General features: G+C 37.0%; 1 protein-coding gene across 1 annotated transcript in view; it reads left to right on the forward strand.

The window, feature by feature from the left end:
• The window catches only part of TBCK (TBC1 domain containing kinase), a 245377-nt gene that overhangs the window by 183383 nt on the left and 39180 nt on the right, over window positions 1–22814 (forward strand). Inside the window, exon 24 of the mRNA XM_011966312.1 lies at window positions 2216–2391. Within this exon, the coding sequence (XP_011821702.1) occupies window positions 2216–2391 (176 nt within the window). The remainder of the gene's footprint in view (window positions 1–2215; window positions 2392–22814) is intronic.

Below are 22814 nucleotides of genomic sequence, written 5' to 3' on the forward strand. Positions count from 1 at the left end.
GTCAGCAGTTCCTCTCCTTCTCTTCTTACCATTTCATATAGCAATACTCTTTCCTTTGAAAAACTCCTCCCATATGATGCATTTGATTGGAACCAATGCCGAGGTCAAATCTTTATTTAAATCAGTCAGTTCTTCATAGAAAATACTTTGGACAAATCCTCTTCTTCATTAGTCAGGGCACTCTTTTCACTCAGATGAAACTTCAGTTTGAAATGCCACATTCATCACAAAATGACTAAAAGTGGAACTAGATTAATCAAAAAGTTCTTTATTTTATCTTCATAAATGTATGACTTCATGTGAAGGCTGGAAAAAATACCTGTAGAGACTGCAATCTAATGAAAAAGGAGATGGAAGCATTGATTGTGTGGCTTGCTGATTTCAAAACTCTTTAATCTTTCTGAAGCACTTTTAATTTCAGGATGTTTAAGTAGCTTTAATTCTTAATATTAAAAAATTAAGATGCTTAATGCCTATTTTTTATTGAAAGCCATAACCCCATAAAGCTTAGCAATTTCCATTTCTATTTGAAAGTTAATGAAATGAGAGAACAAGCACTTTACCACTGAATAATTCAGAGTACAACTGAGGAGACCCACGGGGTGAGAGCTGACATCAAACTCCAATTGAAAACCATTTTTTAAAAATAAATCTGTCTGGTAAATGATTTGTATGGTTTATTTTTTCTTACCTAGAAATTCTAAAATGGACATTCTAAGTGTAGAATTCCACAATGCAACTGAGAAAATGAGTAAATGAGATAATTATTAGACTATTTTGATAACTTATGAAACATATAAATGAAAACTTTTTTGACTCCTTATATTTTAATTACTTGAATTTTTTCAGTGTTTAAATTCTCAAGTCATGTCACGTAAGATTTCAAGAGATCACTAGTGCTCAGTAAATTTGTGTTGAATTTAGTTGTGTTGTATTGCATTGCCTATTATGGGGGAAGGCTCATCCTTCTTTCTGCTAAGAAACAGAGAATAATTGTAAACAGCCCTTAGTCTGAATCATTTTTATGCCATGTCATAGACACAAACCAGTGGATGGGTTTGATAGCCTGGAGTCTTGAGTTTACCTCCTTCACAGTGAAGACACATTGTTAGTTTGGTTTACTATTTAAGAAATCATTAGGATGCTCTTTATTCATCTCTGAGAATCAAGTTTCCACTCAACCATTTATATATAACATAAATTATATTATAAAAGTCCAATACATGTATTAGAACCAGTTTCTTTAATTACTATATATGCCTAATTACAGTGCAATTTCTCATATTACCTGAGTTAAAATTAATGCATTTCAAAACAACAGTAATTTATATTTAAAGAAAAGTGAAATGTACTTAAAAGAGCTGTTTTTTCTAAAGACACAGCACTCTCATAAAGAAAACTTTGCCTCATCTCTTTCTACATGTTTGAGTCAGTCAAAACATGTAGTCAAAACATGAGCAGTCAGTCAAAACAATAATGCTGTCCTATAGGTGTAAATAATAAAGAAGTAAACCTCAATAGTAAAGATTCAGTTACGCTAGCGGTCCCCAGCCATTTTGGCACCAGGGACTGTTTTCCTGGAAGACAGTGTTTCCATGGACTGGGTTTGGGGTTGGGGGGGATGGTTTCAGGATGAATCAAGCACATTACATTTATCATGCACTTTATTTATATTATTATTACATTGTAATATAAAATGAAATAATTATACATCTTACCATAAGGTAGAATCAGTGGGAGCCCTGAGCTTATTTTACTGCAACTAGATGGTCCTATCTGGAGGTGATGGGAGACAGTGACAGATCATCAAGCATTAGACTCTCATAAAGAGCATGCAACCTAGACCCCTCACATATGCAGTTCACAACAGCGTTTGTACTCCTATGAAAATCTAATTCCACCACTGATCTGACAGGAGGCAGAGCTCAGACGGTAATGGAGCAATGGGGAGCAACTGTAAATACAGATGCAACTTTGCTGACTCGCTTGCCGCTCACTTCCTGCTGTGTAGCCCAGTCTCTAACAGGCCATGGACCAGTACCAGTCCATGGCCTGGGGGCTGGAGACCACTGAATTACACAATAGACTGAAAATTAGATAGTTTCCTCTTCTCTTATATGCTGTATTCTTTGGTATCAAGATATTCTATTACTGGGGATAATCTGTTTTTCTATGATATTCTCAATATTTTTTTGTTTGTACATTTTTTTTTCAGTCAAGAGAATCCATCCCATTAAATGACCTAAAGTCAGAAGTATCACCACGAATTTCAGCAGAGGACCTGATTGACTTGTGTGAGCTCACAATGACAGGCCACTTTAAAACACCCACCAAGAAAACAAAGTCCAGTAAACCAAAGCTCCTGGTGGTTGACATCCGGAACAGTGAAGAGTATCCTTTGCATATGTTGTTTTAAAGGGTGGTACTGCTTATTTGTATTGCATCCTTTCATTTAAATGGTGCGTGGTTAAAAAAAAAAAATCTGGGATTCTTCTGAATTTAAGTAGTTAAATTACTCTCAAACTGGATGTCAGAATGGTCTTACATAAGGTTTTATAAGATAACATTACATGCCAGAGACCTTATGATATTTTCCAAACACCACCAGAATATTAGAATATTTTCTTGCTTTTTGTGTTTCTCTAGTGTATATTGCTGTTCTTGAAGGCATTTGAATCCTTCATGCTATAGATAGGAATTGTGGCAAAGATGAAGTGTAAGTATACACCTGTTCTACCTCATAGCCTAGAGAAAAAGTTTGCTACATCTCAACATTGACCTTGTGTTCATTATAATTTTCAAAACACTGGCTCATATAGAACATGTATTTTTACTAACTGCAAAGTGTTATTTGCAAAGATTTTACTATTGAACATACTGTAACATCCAGTGGGTTTCATTGGCATTGGAGTATGAACAGTTACAAAAAGTAACAGCTCAGTCTCCTCTTCTTTTATTTTCATTCTCTTCAGATTCTTTGATTGTGTATTTTCTAGAATCTAGATAAATGATTTTCACTTTGTTTAAAAACAGAGCAAGTCTTAAAATCTTTCTTAGAAACTCAATATATCAAATATAAATGAATTTTATTATAACTAATTTGCTTCATAAGTTCAAATTTATAGCATTTACTAACTATAAATGCTATAAAGGAGGGTTAGCAGGTTAATGGTTTCTTATATGCTAAAATTGGCATATACAGGTTGAGTATCCTGTGTCCAAAATGTTTGTGACAGTATTTCAGGTTTCATATTTTTTAGGATTTTGGAACATTTCCATTATATATATACTTACCAGTTCAGAATATCTAATCCAAAAGGCTCTAATGAGCATTTCCTTTCAGCCTGATGTTGTTACTCAAAAAGTTTGATTTTGGAGCATTTCAGATTTTATAGTTTTGGATTAAGGCTACTCAATCAGCAATAAGTTTTCATGTTCATATTTTCAGTTCCAATTTTTGAAATGAGATTCGAATTATAATTTACAGACTTTATTAAGTAATTCATAAAATCTTTGGTTTCTGAAAGTACAATTTGAGAGCCCACAATTTCAAAGATATATTCTCATCATTTTGTGAAAAGTTGCTACTTTCTATTTTTCTGAGTTTGGAGATAGTGTAAATGTTGATCTCCCTGGTTGTTAGGGTTTCAGCAATACTGGAAATTCTTTGCAGAGTGAATGAGTGGACTCCCAAAAGAGGCATTAAATTCTATTTAACTGGTCAAGAACCCATAGTCTAAAAGTTCTTCTGACTTTATACTTCAAGAGTTTAGAATCTGTTCAATGTTTTTAACTTTTTAATTTGTATTTCTTTTGTTTGAGTCTTTATTCATAGCCATTCTCCCATAAAACCATACAAAATAGCATTATAATATCCTATTTTAATCTTACAGATAATTCTCCCATTCTGTAAGTTGTCTTTTGCCAGGTCTGACCTGCAGACCCTGGCCAAATGACTGATGGAAGAATGCACTCAGACATGGGTGTCCAGTGAAAAAGAGGGCTAGGGGACCTGGCCACTTACAGACCCCGAGGAGGGTGCTATAAAGAGTCAGCAGCTGTGGCCCTGACAAGTTGGTGCTGTAGGCATTTATTTAGTACAGATTTAATAACAAAGGCTTTGAGTCAACACACTTTTGCATAATTAACATGGTTACTCTACCCAGAGATAGCAGTCATGTGTGTGGATGATTAAAGGCCAGGTTCCAAGGCCTAAGTAAACTAACTTATCTAGATTAATTCATTTATATTTCTTTGTTATCTAACCTTTGCTCTCAGGCTCTGGATAAGAGGGTTTGGCTACCTTCAGCCGAATCCATTTCTGAAACTTTTGTAAAAGCTCCCTGCCTTCTGAGAAGGTTTGCATCTTTCTACAATTTTTCCCACCACCCTATCTCCTACATCTCCCCCTTTTCTGTTTTTAGCATCAGGTTTTGTTGATTGAAGAGTACAGATGTGTGTAGCAACAACTTTGTCAGGCATGGCGGGCACTGCTCGCATTCCAACTTTGCATCCTAGAATTAGTCAATAATAGAAGGCAAATATGAGCATAATTAGCAACATTCTTTTCCAATTAAGGAGTAACATGTAGTATTACTGGGCACCTTAGTCCAATGTGTGCTGTTATTGAGGAACCCCATTTGGGACATGTCAATCTCTCTTAGCTAAGCAGTTGTGTTGTTAGAAGCTGAGAAGGGGGTGTTTGTTTAAGTAATAGGGCTGAAGAAAGGTGTATCTAAGAGATGAGCCCAATAGAGAGTAGCAGGTGGGGGTTGCAGGTAAAGTGACAGAGTTAAAAAGTTAATAAAGCATAGGAAGGAACAAATTATCTGGAGTGAATGGTGTCTGTGTCCAGAGCAGATTTGCTCAGTCTTTTAATTTCTCTTCTTAAGAGTCCTGTCCAGGGCCTGTGTTGTCCCAGGAAGCCACATTGTCTGGGGCTGTAGGTCCTGTAGGGTCATTTTCTTTATTTCTGGTACTGGGTTGTGTCCTAGCCATGCTATGGTAAGGTTTCATATGTCGTGCTAGAATCCAAAGAGGACCTGAGGGGGTGTGAACACAAACATATCCTCTCCCCCATGTTAACAATTCATTTGGACCACACCATACATTACTGTTTACATCTTTCCGTAAAACTGCAGATTTTATGTCTTGAGAGGTTTTAGCAAAGTGCTTTTCTACAGCTGATTGAAATTTATCATCTAAATTTTTTAAATTAAGGGTAAATAAGGCTTGTGCTAATAGTGTTGCAGGGTTTTTACTCATATTCCCCCTTTTTTGTTTTCTGAGCATATTTTTAAGGGCAGAGGGGGTACGTTCTACTATGGCCTCTCCTTGGGGGTTATATGGGATGCCTGTGGAATATTGGATAGTCCACTGTGACAAAATTGTTGAAATTGTGAGCTGGCATAAGCCAGACCATTATCAGTTTTAATTTTTGTAGGCTGCCTCATAAATGCAAAATTTAAAAGAAGATGTTTAATGACATATCGGGTGGACTCTCCAGGAAAGGCATGAGCACTAATTGAGAATAGTTTTTAATGGATACATGTACATATCTTAGTTTTTCAAATTCAGGCACATGTGTAACACATCTGTTTGCCATAACTGATGAGGTTCTAGTCCTCTAGGGTTAACACCTGTAGAAGGAGGGACATACCTGTGAGCCAGCAATCTGGGCATTGCTGGGTAATTTGTATAGCTAGTCTCTGGGTAAGTTGAAATTGCTTCAATAAGTTTCTCCAGTTTTGGTGAAAAAATTGATGCAATTGGGTGGCGTGGTCAAACAGTGATGTTCTAACTTGTAGGTCTGCTTAATCATTGCCATAAGCCAGTGGGCCAGGCAGCGAGCTGTGGGCTCAAATATGTGTGATAAAAATAGGATGTGTATATTGATCTAGCAAATGCTGAAGTCGGAGAAAAAGTGCATACAGGCTGGGCTCCAAGGTGGACTTAATGAGGGCTGTCGCAAGTTTCTGCAATAAACAGAGTAAGCAGACTCACTAACAATATTGATGAGCTGAACGGAAAAAGTTTCCAAGGCCAATAGTAAGGCTCCAACCTCAGCTCTCTGAGTGCTAGTAAATCCAGAACAAGTGAGGGAATTATGTGGTCTCCACCAGACAGCCTCTTTTCCATGTTTACCAGAGCCATCAGTAAACAGTGTTAAAGCATTAGATATGGGGGATTGAACTATTTTAGTAGGCAAAACCACAGAAGTACAAGATAAGAACTAAAGGAGTTTGTCAGCAGGAAGGGCATGCTCTATATGGCCTTTGTAATCAGAGAGTGCTATTTGCAGGTCCATAGATAAGGCAATACTGCCTTGAATTGCTTTTTACTTAAAGGAATCCTGATGATATCAGGGTCATAACCTAGCAACTGATTGCATCGTCTGCAGCCTGAATAGATGACTTCACTGAATAACTGGATATAGGGAGAGAGCGTTTTAGTCCTGGTATGTGAGCAAAAAACCCCTTCTAGGAAGCATAGCCCTGGGGTCATCTGTAGGGGAGTGTTTAGTGGGAAAAACAAATAATTGAACTGAATACCATGGATCAATGCAATCTAGTTGTCTCTGAGAAATAGCTTGCTCTATCTCTTCAATTTCTCTTTCTGCTGCAGGAGTTAAATACCTGGGAGAGTATAGGGCAGCATTGCCTTTTAAGATAGAAAACAGATTCTGTAACTTATCAGTAGTTATGCCCAAGGTGGGGCAAAGCCAGTTAATATTGCCTAGTAATTTCTCATAATCATTTAAGGTATGTAAGTTGCTAGTATTTAATTTAACCTTTTGAGGTCTTACTGACTGGGAAGTTAGAATGTACCCAAGATATTTCGATATTTCCAAGGAGAAGACATCTGTACTTTTTCAGGTTCTATGATTAAACCTCTTAACTTTGTATTCTTTATGAAAGAGGCATGTAACTTTAAAAATACTGGCTCTGTTGGGGCTGCTAGTAAAATATCATCCATAAAATGAATAATCCTGCAATTAGGAAATTATTTTCTACTGGGGAACAAAGCTTGATTTACATGATATTGACACATGGTAGGACTGTTAAACATTCCCTGAGGAAGCACTTTCCAATGAAATCAGTGAGCTGGCCTTTCACTATTAAGAGCTGTTATTGTAAATGCAAATTTTTATCCATCCTGTTCTGCAAGGGGAATAGTATAAGAGCAGTCTTTTAAGTCAATAATGATTGTAGGCCATTCTCAAGGAATTGCCACGTGTGGGGGCAGTGGGGGCCTGCTGTAGGGGCCCCATAGGTTGCAACTTAACATTAATAGCACATAAGTCATGCGAAAGTCTCCATTTACCAGACTTTTGGGGAATGATGAAAATGGGCAAATTCCAAAGACTGTTTGATGGTTCTATATGGCTTTTAATTGTTCCTCAGCTAATTCATGGGCTCTTTGTAATTTCTCTCCCTTTAAAGGCAACTGTTCTACCCAAATAGGATTTTGAGAGAGCCACGTTAGGGGTAAGGGAGAAATAACAGTGGCCATTATTTGAAAGAGGTCTGCAGAGTGACCTCAGTTAACCCTCTTGTAAATGGGCTAGTGGCTCTGTTTTCTTTAAAGATTTTTCTTAGCTCTTTATAAGCATTAAAAGAAATGGGTTCATGTACCTGATTGCCTTGTCAATCTTGCATTACCAGCCAGGATAAGAGCTCCCCATCTAATGCCTCTTGCCTAAGACAAGGTCCCATAGCTATAGCATATCCCTTGTCTTTTTTCCAATTTATTGGAGGAGGGGGCTCAGGCAAAACCTCCGTTTCCTCTTTGTTATTTTTTCCCAGAAACAGCGGGGCTGAGGGAGATGGAGGCAATAAGGTAGATGACAGTTCCTCCTCTCTTCCCTTTTTAGGCTCTTCTGTGTAGAGCAGGACCAGAGCCACCGTAACCAAAGCCCATAACATTAAAGATGTTATTGAGACCCATTGCTTTTGTGCATCATATTGTTTAAGATTTCTATCCACTTGTTCCCAGAGCTCTACGTCTAGAGTACCTTCTTTCAGGAACCATGGGTTATGGGAAACAATAGTGTACACTAGGTCTCTTAACCTGCAAAACCGAGGCTCTGCTAGCTTTAAGCAGCTGTTTCAATACTTTTATATACTGTTGCTGTTGAACTGATAACTGTTGTCTTATGATGAAACCCTAGCCTGAACGGTTCCCTCAAACTTGGAAATCCCAAGTGGGCACCAATGACTTACTGACTGTGCAGTCTTTTCACCTTCATTTTTGAGGGTTCTGTCACGATCCGTTGCAGCATTCCTCATGTGAAGCACCACCTGCCAGGTCTGACCTGCAGACCCTGGCAGAATGACAGATTAAAGAATGCACTCAGACACAGGTATCCAGTGAAAGAGTGGGCTAGGGGACCAGACCACTGACAGAAAGAGTTGTAGCAGCCGCGGCCCTGACAAGCTGGTGCTGCAGGCATTTATTTAGTATAGATTTAATGACAAAGGCTTTGAGTCAACACACTTATGGGTAATTAATATGGTCGTCATCCCCTGCGAGAGCAGTCCTGCACACAGATGATTAAAGACCAGGTTCCAAGGCCTAAGTAAACTAACTTATCTAGATCAATTCCTTTATATCCACTTGTTATCTAACCTTCACTCTCAGGCTCCGGATAAGAGGGTTTGGCTGCCTTCAGCCAAATGCCTTTCTGAAGCTTTTGTAAAACCTCCTGTCCTTCCAAGAAGGTTTGTATCTTTCTACAATTTTTCCCATGACTCTGACCGATCTCCTACAGTCTGTTTACTCTGTTGATAGTTTCTTTTGCTCTGCAGAAGCTCTTAAGTTTAATTAGGTCCCATTTGTCAATTTTTGCTTTTGTTGTGATTGCTTTTGGTTTCTTTGTCCTGAAATCTAAGCCCATTCCTAGGTTTAGGATGGTATTGCCTAGGTTGTCTTCCAGAGTTTTTATAGTTTGGGGTTTTACATTAAAGTCTTTTAACCCACCTTGAGTAGATTTTTGTATATGGTATAAGGAAGAGTTCCATCTTCAATCTTCTGCATACGGCTAGTCAGTTATCCCAGCACTATTTATTTAATAGGGAGTCTTTTTCCCATTTCTTGTTTTTTGTCAGCTTTGTCAAAGATCAGATGGTCTTAGATGTGTGGCCTTATTTCTAGGCTCTCTAGTCTGTTCCATTAGTCTGTGTGCCTGTTTCTTTACCAGTGCCATGCTGTTTTGGTTACTGTAGCCTTGCAGTATAGTTTGAAGTTGGGTAGCATGATGTCTCCAGCTTTGTTCTTTTTGCTTAGCATTGTCTTGGATATTCAGGCCCTTTTTTGGTTCCATATGAATTTTAAAATAGTTTTTTCTTGTTCTGTGAATATTGTCATTGGTAGTTTGATAGGAATAGCATTGAAACTGTATATTGCTTTGGGCAGTACAGCCATTTTCATGATATTGATCCTTCCTATCCATAAGCATGGGATGTCTTTCCATTTGTTTGTGTCTTCTCTGATTTCTTTGAGTAGTGTTTTGTAATTCTCATTTTAGAGGTCCTTCACTTCCCTGGTGTGCTGTACTCCTAGGGAGTGTGTGTTTTTGGGGGGGCAATTGTGAATGGGATTGCCTTTCTGATTTTGCTTTCAGGTTGGTTGTCATTGGTGTATAGGTGATTTTTGTACATTGATTTTGTATCCTGCAACCTCACTGAAGTTGTTTATCAGCTGAAGGAGCTTTTGGGTCAAGACTGCATGTTTTCTAGATATAGAATCATGTCATCTACAGAGATAGTTTGACTTCTTCTCTTCCTATTTGAATGCACTTTATTTCTTTCTCTTGCCTCATTGTTCTGACTCAGTCTTTCAATAGTGTGTTGCATAGAAGTGGTGAGAGAGGGCATTCTTGTCTTGTGCCAGTTTTCAAGGGGAATGCTTCCAGCTTGTGCCCATTCAGTATAATGTTGGCTGTGGTTTTGTCATAGATAGCTCTTGTTATTTTGAAGTATATTCCTTCAATAGCTAGTTTATTGAGAGTTGTTAACGTGAATGGATGTTTAATTTTATCAAAAGTCTTTTCTGCATCTGTTGAGTTAATTATATGGTTTCTGTCTTTAGTTCGGCTTATGTAATGAATCACATTTATTGATTTTTTGCATGTCGAGCCAATCTTGCATCCCAGGGATGAAGCCTACTCGATCATGGTGAAGTAGCTTTTTGATGTGCTGCTGGATTAGGTTTACAAATATTTCATTGAGGATTTTTGCATCGATGTTCATCAAGGATGTTGGCCTGAAGTTTTAATTTTTTTATTGTGTCTCTGCCAGGCTTTGGTATGAAGTTGATGCTGGCCTCATAGAATGAGTTAGGTAGAAGTCCCTTCTTCTAAATTTTTTTGGAATAGTTTCAGTAGGAATGGTACCAGCTCTTCCTTGTACATTTGGTAGAATTTGGTTTTGAATCCATCAGGTCCTGGGCTTTTTTTGGTTGGTAGGCTATTTATTACTGATTGAATTTCAAAGATCATTATTGGTCTGTTCAGGGAATCAGTTTCTTTCTGGCTCAGTCTTGGGAGGGTGTATATGTCCAGGAATTTATCCATCTCTTCTAGGTTTTCTAGTTTGTGTACATAGAGCATATGGTTATTTTTATTTCTGTGGGGTCAGTGGTTATATTTCATTAGTCATTTCTAATTGTGTTATTTGGATCTTCTTTCTTCTTAGTCTAACTAGTGGCCTATCTTATCAATTTTTTTCAAAAAACCAACTCCTGAATTTATTGCTCTTTTGAATGGTTTTTCATTTTTTGATTTCCTTCACTTCACCCCTGATTTTTTTTTTAATTATTTCTCACATTTTATTAGCTTTGAGGTTGTTTTAGTCTCATTTTTCTAATTATTTCAGTTGTGAAGTTAGGTTGTTAATTTAACATCTTTCTAACTTTTTGATGTGGACATTTGGTGGTATGTATTTCCCTCTTAACACTGCCTTAACTGTGTACCAGAGATTCTGGTATGTTGTATCTTTGTTCTCTTTATTTTAAAAGAACTTCTTGATTTCTGCCTTTTATTTTTTACCCAAAAGTTAATCAGGAGCATGTTGTTTAATTTCTATGTAATTGTATGGTTTTGAGTGATTTTTATTGTGTTGACTTCTATTTTCATTGTGCTGTGGTCTGAGAGAATGTTTGGAATGACTTCAGTTCTTATACATTTATTGAGGATTGTTTTATGTCTAGTTATGTGGTCGATTTTAGAGTATGTGCCATGTGGTGATGAGAAGAATGTATATTCTTTTGGTTTTGGGTGGAGACGTCTGTAAAGTTATATCAGATTCATTTGGTCTAATGCTGAGTTTGGGTCCTGAATATCTTGTTAATTTTCTGCTTCTGTGATCTGTATAATACTGTCACTGTAGTGTCGAAGTCTTCCACTATGATTTTGTGGGAGTCGATGTCTCTTTGTAGGTCTCTAAGAACTTGCTTTATGAATCTGGGTGCTCCTGTATTGGGTTCATATGTATTTAGAATAGTTAGGTCTTGTTAAATAGAACCCTTTACCATTATATAATGCCCTTGTCTTTTTTTTTTAAATCACTGTTGGTTTGAAATCTGTTTTATCTGAAATTAGGATTGCAACCCCTGCTTTTTTCTGTGTTTTATTTTCTTGGTAGATTTTTCTCCATCCCTTTATTTTGAGCTTATGAGTGTCATTATGTGTGAGATACGTCTCTTGAAGACAGCATATTATTGGGTCTTACTTTTTTATCCTGCTTACCACTCTGTTCCTTTTAAGTGGGGTATTTGGACCATTTACATTCAAGATTCGTATTGATATGTGTGGATTGGGTTTTGTCATTGTGCTGTTAGCTGGTGGTTATGTTGGCCTGTTTGTGTGGTTGCTTTACAGTGACATTGGTCTGTGTTTAAGTGTGTTTTTGTATTCGCTGGTAGTGATCTTTCTATCACTAGTGCTCCTTTCAAGATCTCTTATAAGGCAGGTCTGGTAGTAATGAAGTCCCTTAATATTTGCTTATCTGAAAAGGATCTTATTTCTTCTTCACCTGGAGAGTTTAGTTTAACTAGATATGAAATTCTTGGTTGAAGCCTTTTTTCTTTCAGAATATTCAATATAGTCCCCTAATCTCTTCTGGCTTGTAGGGTTTCAGCCGAGAGGTCTGCTGTTAGCCTGATGGGAATCCCTTTGCAGGTGACCTGCCCTTTCTCGCTAGATGCCTTTAACATTCTTTCTCTCATTTCAACCTTGGAAAATTTGACAGTTATGTGTCTTGGGTATGATCTTGTGTAGAATCTTGCAGGAGTTCTCTGTATTTCCTGAATTTGACTCTTGGCCTCTCTACAAGGTTAGGGAAGTTTTCATGGAAGAATCCTGAAATGCATTTTCCAAGTTGTTTGCTCTCTCCCCTTCTCTTTCAGGGATGCCAATGATTTATATATTCAGTTTCTTTACATAATTTCATACATTCTGGAGGCTTTGTTCATTACTTTTTATTCTTTTTTATTATTATTATTTTAGTCTGACGTCTTATTTCAAAGAACCAGCTTTCAAATTGTGAGATTCTTTCATCAGCTTGGTTTATTCTGCTGTTAATACTGGTGATTGCATTGTAAAATTCTTGTGTTTTTCATCTCTGTCCAATTTGTTAAGTTCTTTTTTATACTAGCTATTTCATCCTTCAGCTACTGTATCACTTTATTGTGATTCTTAATTTTCTTGGATTGGGTTTTGCCATCCTCCTGAATTTCGATTATCTTTGTTCCTGTCCATATTCTGAATTCTATTTCTGTCATTCCAGCCAGTTCAGCATGATTAAGAATTCTTGTTGGAGAACTGGTGCAGCCATTTGGAGGACATATGACACCCTGGCCACTTTAGTTACTGGAGTTCTTGCATTGGTTCTTTCTCACCTCTGCATGTGGGTGTTCCTTTAACCGTGGTATAGATTAAGTACAGTCAATAGACTTCTTTTCTGGATATTTTCACTGGGATGAGTATTTTTATAGGGTCTTTATTGGAAGCTAACTTCCTGTCTTTGGTTTTAGAGTGGGGTATGTTAGTGAGGTATTTTTTGTGTTGAAGCTTTGGGGTTTATCCAGCAGCTGACACTTAGGCTTATTGGTCAGTTGGTAGACTTTTGTTCAGTAGTTTGGCTCCCTTATGTTTCCTCAGAGTTGCAGCCATGTTCCCTCTCAGTGCTCTGAAAGTATGGGCTCCTCTCCCCCTTGAGTGCCCGCTATAGTTCATGACTTGGCACTCTGGACTGCCCACTGCAGCTCTGGGATAATGTCAGAGTTTATATTCCTTCCACAGCTTAGAGGCAGTAGAGGAAGAGATCTTAGTAGTGGTTGTGGCCAAGGGTCATTTTCTTGACTCCTGGGGGCTCCTCCCCAGAGAGATACAGGTCAGCAATCACTCAGCGAAGTCAGCCCAAAATGGAAGTTTGTTCTGTGGGCCCAAGCCAGGAGTTTCCTGACTGGTGATGAGCTTTGGGGAGTGTGTGGGACCTGTGGGAGATGGACTGGCCTCCTCTCCTTGGTTCAACTGCAGTTTGTTGGAGGTATGGATAAGGCACTTAAGGTCTTTGCTTCTTCATTAGTTCAAGGGTGGCAAGGGCAGTTCCACTGCAGAGACAATGGCAGAGAGGCTTTTATTTGCCCCTGGAGGCTCTGTACAGGGAGTTGCTGAGTTTGTACTGGCTCAGTAGTTCTGGTGGGGGGTGGCTGGAACCTCAGGCCTGGAGGATCTGCCCAGTAAGGAGATATGAGAACAGGAACCCATGTAATAGTCTGGCCACTTTTCTGTAGGGCTGCTGCAGTATGCTTGGGGCCCACTCTAGGCCCTAATCATCTCAGATTTTCCAGAACCTGGAGGTGTCACCAGTGAAGGCTGTGAAACAGCAAAGATGGCAGCCTGTTCCTCGCTCTGGGAGCTTTGTCCCAGGGAGGTGTGGACCTATTGCTGGTTTAAGGGCACCTGTACAAAGTGGCTGGAGACCCTAGTTGAGAGGTCCTGCCCAGTGAGGAGGAACAGGATCAGAACCTGCTTAAAAAAGCAGTCTGCAGTCTGGCCACATTTTGGTAGAGCATCTATGCTGTGCTGTGGGATTCCTTCTGCCCTGAGTCAGCTCAGACTCTCCAAAGCCTGAAGGCTGGAATGGCTAAGGTGTCTGGACAGCAAAGATAGCAACCCACCCCTCTCCCTGGGAACTCCTTCTTAGGGAGGTGCAGTGCCACTGCTGGTAGCTGGCTGGATCCCAAGCTAATAGGTCTTATCTTGTGAGATGCCGTGGAAGTGGGGCCTGCAGGTTGTTACTACTCAGCCTTCTGGATTCGGCCTCTTTCCTACAGGTATGTACAGGAGTCTAACCTTCTACTTTGCCGAAGCTGCAGCTACTTTTGCCAGAAAACCCAGTAATAATCTAAGGCTTGAGGGTCTCCACCTATGCCTGAGCAGTTGCTCTGCCAAGACTTCATGTAGATCTGTCCGTCAGACTGAAGACTGAAGGCCCTGGTGGAGTGGGTTCACAAGGAGATCTCCTGACCTGAGGGTTGCAAAGACCTGTGAGAGAAGTGTGTTTTCCTGTGGCCGCTCATTCACTCACCACTTCCCTTGGGTGGGGGAGTATCCCCTGCTTCCATGTTGTTCCCAGGTGGGTCATTGTCCTTACTTTTCTTCATTCTCTGTGGGTCAAGTTGTTTCCTTGACTAGTCCCACTGTAAATACCTGGATGCTTCAGCTGAAGGTGTGGTATTTACTTGCCCCCTTCTGATTTTCTCCATGAGAACCATGCACACTAGCTGCTTCTTGAATAGACTGAAGTAAATTGACTTCTAATAATAGCAGTCTTTAAGTTCTTACACTGTGCCAAGCTTGGTGCTGGTCTTATGATGTAGATACTGTTGTTATCTCTGTTTTACTGATAAACTGAAGCTTAAAGAGGTTAAGCAACTTTCCCAAGGCCATATAACTAGTACTTGGCAGAGACAGTCTTGTGCTTCTGAATTTTACACTATTTGGCAGGTGCCTATCTGGTCTCTGTGTAGGACAGTAGAGTATAAACAAGATTGAAATTAATAGAAATTAATGAGTCAGCGAGACATGCATTGATGCCTCTAAACGATATATATTCATTCAGATGCTATACACATTTCTTCAAATCTTATACACAAAATAAGCTATTACCTTCAGTACCTGTGTGTATAAGAGGCCTAATCCCAGATCCTAACTGAACAAATCTACCTGTGGTTATCTTTATACAGATGTAGCCACAGAATCAAGGAAAATTGAAGTATTTCAAATTTTAGAAAGCAATATTGCAACACTTTGAGGGAGGAAACATGATAGAAAGATCCTTTCCTACTATATTGACATAATTTATAATATTTAATTCATTCAAAACCGTTTTAATAAAAATTTCTCTAAAACTACTAATATGCTGATGTTTTTTAAAGCCTATTGAAATTTTAATTATATTTTAAAAATAATTATCTTTATACAGTAACTCTTAATTCTTACCAAGGTAAATCTTCACAATTAAAGTCTAGGATTTATGTGACTTTAACAATCTGTTTAAAAAGTAATTACATATTTAATACTAGGATATTTTTGAAATAATTTTATTTCTCCCTTGCCACAAAATGTGACCCTGCACAATTTGGAAAAAAAAGAAACTTTCTCTAATACCTTTTCCTTCCCCAGAGGAAGTAAATTATTTTTGAAATTTTGTTCACATTACTTATAATGTCCCTGTATCATGTTTATCTTCTGTTTTGCTTTTATACATCATTTAAATGGGAAGTCTTTGTCTAACACAGTTCTTACCTCTTTATATAGGTGAAATTTTTTTTTCCTAAATTTTGCTTCCAGGAGATTTAATGTCTAAGAATATATTTCATCTCATCTTTTTTTTAACCTATGTAAAATGATTTAAGTGATAGCTTATGAAAGGTAGGGAGGCAATCTTATCCACAGGCAAAATAAGCTGTCTACCAATAAATTTAAGGGACAGCCTCACCACTACCACCACGCCCCCTTCAGAACTGTCACTTGATGCCTGAAACGCTACTGTAAGGCTTCAGTCATTTAGCTTGTGTTATGAATAGTCTCTGTTAAAATACAGAAAGCCTGCGGGTGACAAAATTTTAACCTATGTTCAGTTTTTGTGATTGTAGGAGAGAAGCAGCACATTAAGGTGCCAACAATCTTAGGGAACTACCTAAACCCCAATGTGGGCCAAGGGAATGGAGAATACAGAAAAAGAAAGCCGAAGAACATGAAGACAGACTTTACCCACCTAACAATAAAAACATAATCCCAAAACTTCAGTATAAGAAAAAACCCTAATGTGGTCTAAACTCTTTAATACTAAATTCAAAGGCTCAGAGAGGCAAAACAGCAGTTTTTGTTGAAATCACATTTTTTTGTTTGCTTTTAGAAGATAGAAACATGAAATGTTAATCTAGTTAAAAATCAAGCCAGATATATTTGTTCTTCAATGTATTTTGAGAATTTCAAAGCAAACAAAAATTGCATTTTATAAGGAGGCAATAGAAAATGTTTCTCATGTAGTGACATGAATTTCAGATGTTAATAGTTTCCATGATCATACACAAGCAAACTCTTGTTTTCTTTAATAGTTATAAATATTTAGGGTTTCAGTTTTCTTGGAGTTCATATTAGGAGAGGTCTTAGTCATGTAATTGTGGATCCAACTTATGTTATCTGTAAACAGCAATACTTTAAAGGAATGTTACTCATTTGCTTGAAATCAAGGCTGAGTTTTTGCTCAAGGCTGAGCTTTACTTGTAAAACTCTTACCTTTTGATTTTTTTGAAAAATGTTAGCATCTAAAACTATACCAAAGACAACCTTAGGCTTAAATTTGTGTTTTGAAAAACACATGAACTCAATTGTATTCATTATTTCATTATGGCACATCCATCCTTAGTGAACACTAGTATTACTCTTGTCTCTTTGTCCTTAAGAATTAATTTATAAAAACTTCTTCAAAGCAATTTAAAGATACTCATGATCAGAGCAGGCTAGATACTGATGAGAAGGTTTAGTAAGATTTTTTTCATCTCATTTGGACTTAGGTTCAATCTATCTAAATTAAAATTTCCATCCAATTGTATTCCCATATTTTAATGGGCTTTGTATAACGTGGGAGTATATGATAGCAACTGCTGAGGAATGTCGTCATGTCTGGATTGTTAGTTATGAAAGGTATATTAGCTGTTAAAGAGTTTCTATTTGCTGTGTGAACCAGCCATGACCCCAGTTCCTAGAGTGCCATACAGTCTCATTCAATCAGCCAGCCAGTCCTGTTTAAGGACCTGCTTTGCCAGTCAATGGGAAAATAGAGTTTAATTACAGCACCCCTGCCCACCAGAAGCTCACAGTCTTATAACTAAAATAGATATGTGAAATAGATAATTGCAGTATAATATGAAATGGTCTATGTCTGAAGCATACCCAAATTCCTGGAAATGTAGGATGGGCACCTAAACCAAGTGATGTCTGACATGAGTCTTAAAAAACAAGTAGAAGTTAGTAACCCAGCAAAGAAGAGAAAGAAGGCATTGAAAAACTACATTGTTTGAGGCCCAGAGAAGGTGAGAAGGACACTTTTAGGAAGTTACAAGAACTGTGGATGAATATGTCTGGAATATATGAGAATTAGTAATGAGACTAGAGTAGGTAAAAGTAGCTTCATTGAAAATGTCTCATAACATGCTAAGAAATTTGGGTTTTATTCCAAAGGCAGTGAGAAACTTAAAAAATTCTAAACCAGATATATTTGGTTTATGCCATGCTCAGATTTTTATTTCAGAAAAATTACTTTAATGCATTGTAAAGGATGGATGAGGGTAGAGATAATCTTGCACGCAAAATTAGGATTGAATTATCCAGAAATTTGATGTGTATAATCATTCTTTCATATCCTGTCATAAAGAGTGAGGTCCCTAGCTTTTCCCTAAATAGACTAGTTTTAGTGGGCCTATGCTGAAGAAAATCCAGAGAAATTACTTTTGTTGCTGTTTCTTTCCCTTTTCTCAAAGTGTGTGCTGACAAAGGGAAATTCTATATCGTTGACACTTGAAAGCATTGTTAGATACTGGTGCCACTGGTTAGGGTGCCACAGAAGGCACCTTAGCATATTTGCTGCTGATACTAGTTACTCCAGGTTTGGCAAAATTCTGAAATTCATTTACTCACCAAATATGTAAGTGATGTTCCAAGCATTCTATTAATCGTTGCAAGAGATTCAAAGATGAGCCCGGCGCCGTGGCTCACGCCTGTAATCTCAGCACTTTGGGAGGTCGAGGCGGGCAGATCACGAGGTCAGGAGATCGAGACAATCCTAACACGGTGAAACCTCGTCTCTACTAAAAATACAAAACATTAGCCAGGCATCGTGGCGGGCGCCTGTAGTCCCAGCTACTCAGGAGCCTGAGGCAGGATAATGGTGTGAACCCAGGAGGCGGAGCTTACAGTGAGCTGAGATCGTGCCACTACACTCTGACCTGAGTGACAGAATGAGACACTGTCTCAGGGAAAAAAAAAAAAAAGATTCAAAGATGAAATAAATATAATACTCATCGTTTCTATCAGTTGTTTAGATAGAAGTCATTTTCATTAGAATATTTTATATAAAATCAAATTGCTGTTATGAGAGATGTACAGATACTGTGGGAAGGGAAAATTTCATGGATGAAACATTTGAAGAATGGATGTTTGTGCAAAAATAAGGAGAAAAAGGTATTTAGAAAGAGAAAACTACAGGAGATAGAAAACATATTGGTAATATGCATGATCTAGTTTGGTTAGAATTAAAGTAGTTAGGTTCTGTTCATGAGGACTGAACTGAGAAATACGGGCTTTGTCCTACAGGCTGTCATGGAAAGTTTCTCAGAAAGGATATGATAATCAGAACGCTTTGCTTTTAAATTTTTTCTCTGTCAATATTGTAAATCAAGTGTATTTCCAAGAGAAAAGACAAAAGTTTGAGAAAACAGTTACTACAGTAGTTTAAGCTCAAGACAAATCAATATCTGAAATAGGCAAGGGGTAATGGGAATAAAAATGTGAGTACAGGATTTATAAGAGCAGCAGAATATTGGATGTTGCTACTAATAAGATGTTGGAAATGAGATTTTTGACTGTTTGATTTGGGGGATGGTGATGCCATTCAAAGTATCAATAGATTTAGCAAAGAAAATAATGATATCTAAACATCATTTTTGTATCAGTTAATGCTATTTAGTTATGTTATCTATGAGAGAACTATGGGTTTAATTTCATATTTCTTTTTGGCTGTTGATATACTAAAGGTAAAACCTTCAGTTTGGGCTGAAAAGTCTATAACACTAATTATAATTAGTTAACCCAGCAGACAAACAGCCAAAAAGCAAAGGTAGGTAGATGTTCTTGAGTGGTTTGGTGAAATACTGGTGTGGGTTGTCTTTAGAGATACGACGTCACTAAGTGTGGCATCCAACAAAAATGCTGTGCTCTTTTAGGATTTAAAAAAACATCAGCTGGTTTCTGTGTTGAATTTTAAGCAGTATTTTAAAGGAATTTTCAAATCTTTTTGTAAATTAAAGAGTCTTTTTGAATATTCTTGGTTAAATACCATGTAATTTACTTATACACTGTACCTATATACTTAGACCTGATATTTTTCTGTTTGATTGAAGTACGGCATATCTACTTACAGCATTGTTTTGTAGACTGAATTATGAATACAGGAAAGTTTTCGTATCTTAGAAACCTAGAAGATAATATACATCATCCCTACCTGTTAATGATATTCTGATAATCCAAGTTATTTATCAGAAGCTTACAGTAATTTTTTTAATCTGTCTGTGCATTGGGCTATCAAATTCTGTTTAATGCAAAATTTTGATTTTGTTCTAAGTATACATTCAAATGCTTTTGGTAATATCTGCCAAATTGAATGTTGATCTGAATGGTTTATTTGCAGGGAGGGGTACAATTTATTCCAAGACGGGGTAAGATATATAATGTACGGTCACCATATGCCAAAGAAAATTCATATGTTTACTGGAATGTATCCTGTAGTGCATTCATAGTAGTAAACATCCGTATTCAAACATGTGGTGAAGTGACTGCTACAATAACTGGATGCTTTTATGCTTTCATAACTATTATTATTCCAGTCTAGAGATTTCATTTTAATAACTGCTGACTTCTGTAATGATGTTTTTTATCTTTTAACTCTTTCAAGTATGTCATCAAAAATTCTCATTTCCTATGAACCCTGAAAGTTAAAAATTAGTATTTATAGATACTATTGCCACTTTTGCCAAAACCTAACCAAAAATTGTAATGTCATTGTTGGGATTGCAATATCATGATATATATGTGATTGGGGCTAATCGCCCCATAAATACTTTGGCTACTATTTCCTTAATAGTAGTATTTTCTCTGAACTGGGTTCTTTGAAGCTGTAGCTTTTTAAATTCTTCGTTTATAAAATAGCATAGTGTCTGACTATTGAATATTATACTCATTATAGAACCTCTTTAAGTGTGGTTATTTTTTACCCCCTATCTGTGTTTATATAATGAGAAATGCCTTTTTAAAATGTAAAACATTAGTGTAGAGGGTTGAGATTTTTATCTATATTAGACAGAAAGCAATAAAGTGATAGTCATACTTCTAAAATATGTAGTGTTGCATGTTCATCTCTAACCCTACCTTTGTGTGAAGGTCCTGTGTATACTTGTTTTCCACTGTAATATAGTGAAATAAAACCAAAGTTCTTAGAGCATGGAAAAATGTGCTTATCTCAACATATTCTCCATCATTTCTCTTTACTTGCCAGATTTTACTCATGACTGATGACAGTCAACTATGGTTATTCAGTCACCGTATGTCAAAAATTTTCTTCTATTTCCCTCTTTCTTTATTCTTCCTAATACAAAATAGACAGAAATCTGTTCCTGGCTCAGTTTCCAAATACCTCATATTTTATTCTGATTATGAAGGACTCAACAAGTGAAAAAAGTATCCATCTGCCTAGATTTACAATATAATCTGACCACCTCTCAAATGTCTAGAAGTTGCCTAAAGCAGTTCTATTTCATCTAATGCTGTATGTGTCACATGAGAAATTGTATTGTAGGCAATGTAAGTAATTTCCAAGGAAAAAAGAAAAGATTTCTAAATAACCAAAGTTGTCTTCATTGTCTGACTTATTTAAACAACAGGCTATTCATTGTAAATACACTTATTTATAACTAGGCCAATCTCATTCTCCTCTGTTGTTTGCCAATAATGCATTCACCTCTGCTGTTTGCCAGTAATGATAGAAAATTTAGAGGTTTAACCACCATGTCGAAAGACCTTCATGCTTACCCAGTCATTTTTGTGCTAGAAGTTTCATGATAAGAGTGTTCTTGGATGAGTGTTCTTAGATATTATCCAAGACTTTTTGGTTGAAGTAGATTAAGAATAAGGAAAGCGTGGTTTAAAACTCTGTTTCTTTTATGCCTTATTTTCCAAACTGTAGCCTAAAAAAGGTTTGGAATCATTTTGTATTTTGAAAAACTTTTTCAAAAAAGACTCTGTTGCCGTTATATTTTGTGAAGCATTTTAATATTTAATCTAGATTTTAACAAATAAATCACAAGGATAATATGATAATAACTTTATGACATACTTCTAGTAACTGAAAGGAGTTTAGATTAAAATCTTTAAAGGCACATAATAAATAGGTGATATTGAACCTACAAAATCACCTTAATATTTATCTGTGATTATAGATATAGTTACTAGATATGGTTATTTAGATATAGATAGGTACTTTTCTAACCAAATACAGTAGTCACTAAATTTATCTATTAAACAGTTCTTCTTTTAGAGTCAGAGTCTTCTAATTTTCTAATAAGTGGCTGAACAAATTTTATGGAAGAGGCCCTTAAACGTGACTTTGCATGTAACGCTTAACACAGTCTGAGCATTATCTTTTATGTCTTTTATTTCCGATTTTCAAAGGAGAGAATCTCATTGGCTCGGCCTGCATCATATATCCATCATCACCCTCCCCTCCACCATCCGGTCAGTCATGGTTATAGCAGGATCATCTGATACCAATATGACAGCCTAGACTCACCCTTTCCTCAGGGTCAATGGCTGGTGCTCTTCCAAACAAGAAAACAGCAGGTGGGCAGGCAACCCAAACATGTCTGCTACAGCATTTGACCAGGATAGATTTGTATTGCTTTTGCTACTTTAAACACACTAAAAAAGAGAAGATGTTCATGGTTGGTAAAGGTTGTTTGATAAATATGGAAACACTCTCTGGCAACTGATTCAGGCCTGGACAGATATAGATATAGGTGCTGAGAATACATGAGTTGTTAGGTTCTTAGTTTGTGTTATAAAAAATTTTCATTTTAAAAAGTAGATCTTTACTGAAAATAAAGTACTTTCAGTTTTTTTTTAAAAAGTACCATCAGAGTAATTATATTCTGAGAGAAAAGTCATGACTCTTCAGGAAAACTACAGTTGGGAATATTGAATAATTAGAAATGTTTGAAAAACTAATGCTGATGAATTTCAAAGGTAATCTATGCATGATCATAAATTCTCTTCCCATTCTAGAAAATGTCAACTAAACAATGTCCACTGGAATGTTAATGTTGATTCTCTCTCCTTTCATTTTTCAGAACTTATTTATGGTTCTTTCTCTCACTATTAATGTCATATTCTTGTCTTTAAAAGAAATGATGAAGCAGCAGCTGACTAGAAAATTTAAATTGTAAGATATGTAGTCCATCTCCACTATCTCCACTCA

The sequence above is a fragment of the Mandrillus leucophaeus genome, unplaced genomic scaffold, assembly GCF_000951045.1.
Source record: "Mandrillus leucophaeus isolate KB7577 unplaced genomic scaffold, Mleu.le_1.0 Scaffold756, whole genome shotgun sequence".
In the NCBI taxonomy this organism is placed as follows: domain Eukaryota; kingdom Metazoa; phylum Chordata; class Mammalia; order Primates; family Cercopithecidae; genus Mandrillus; species Mandrillus leucophaeus.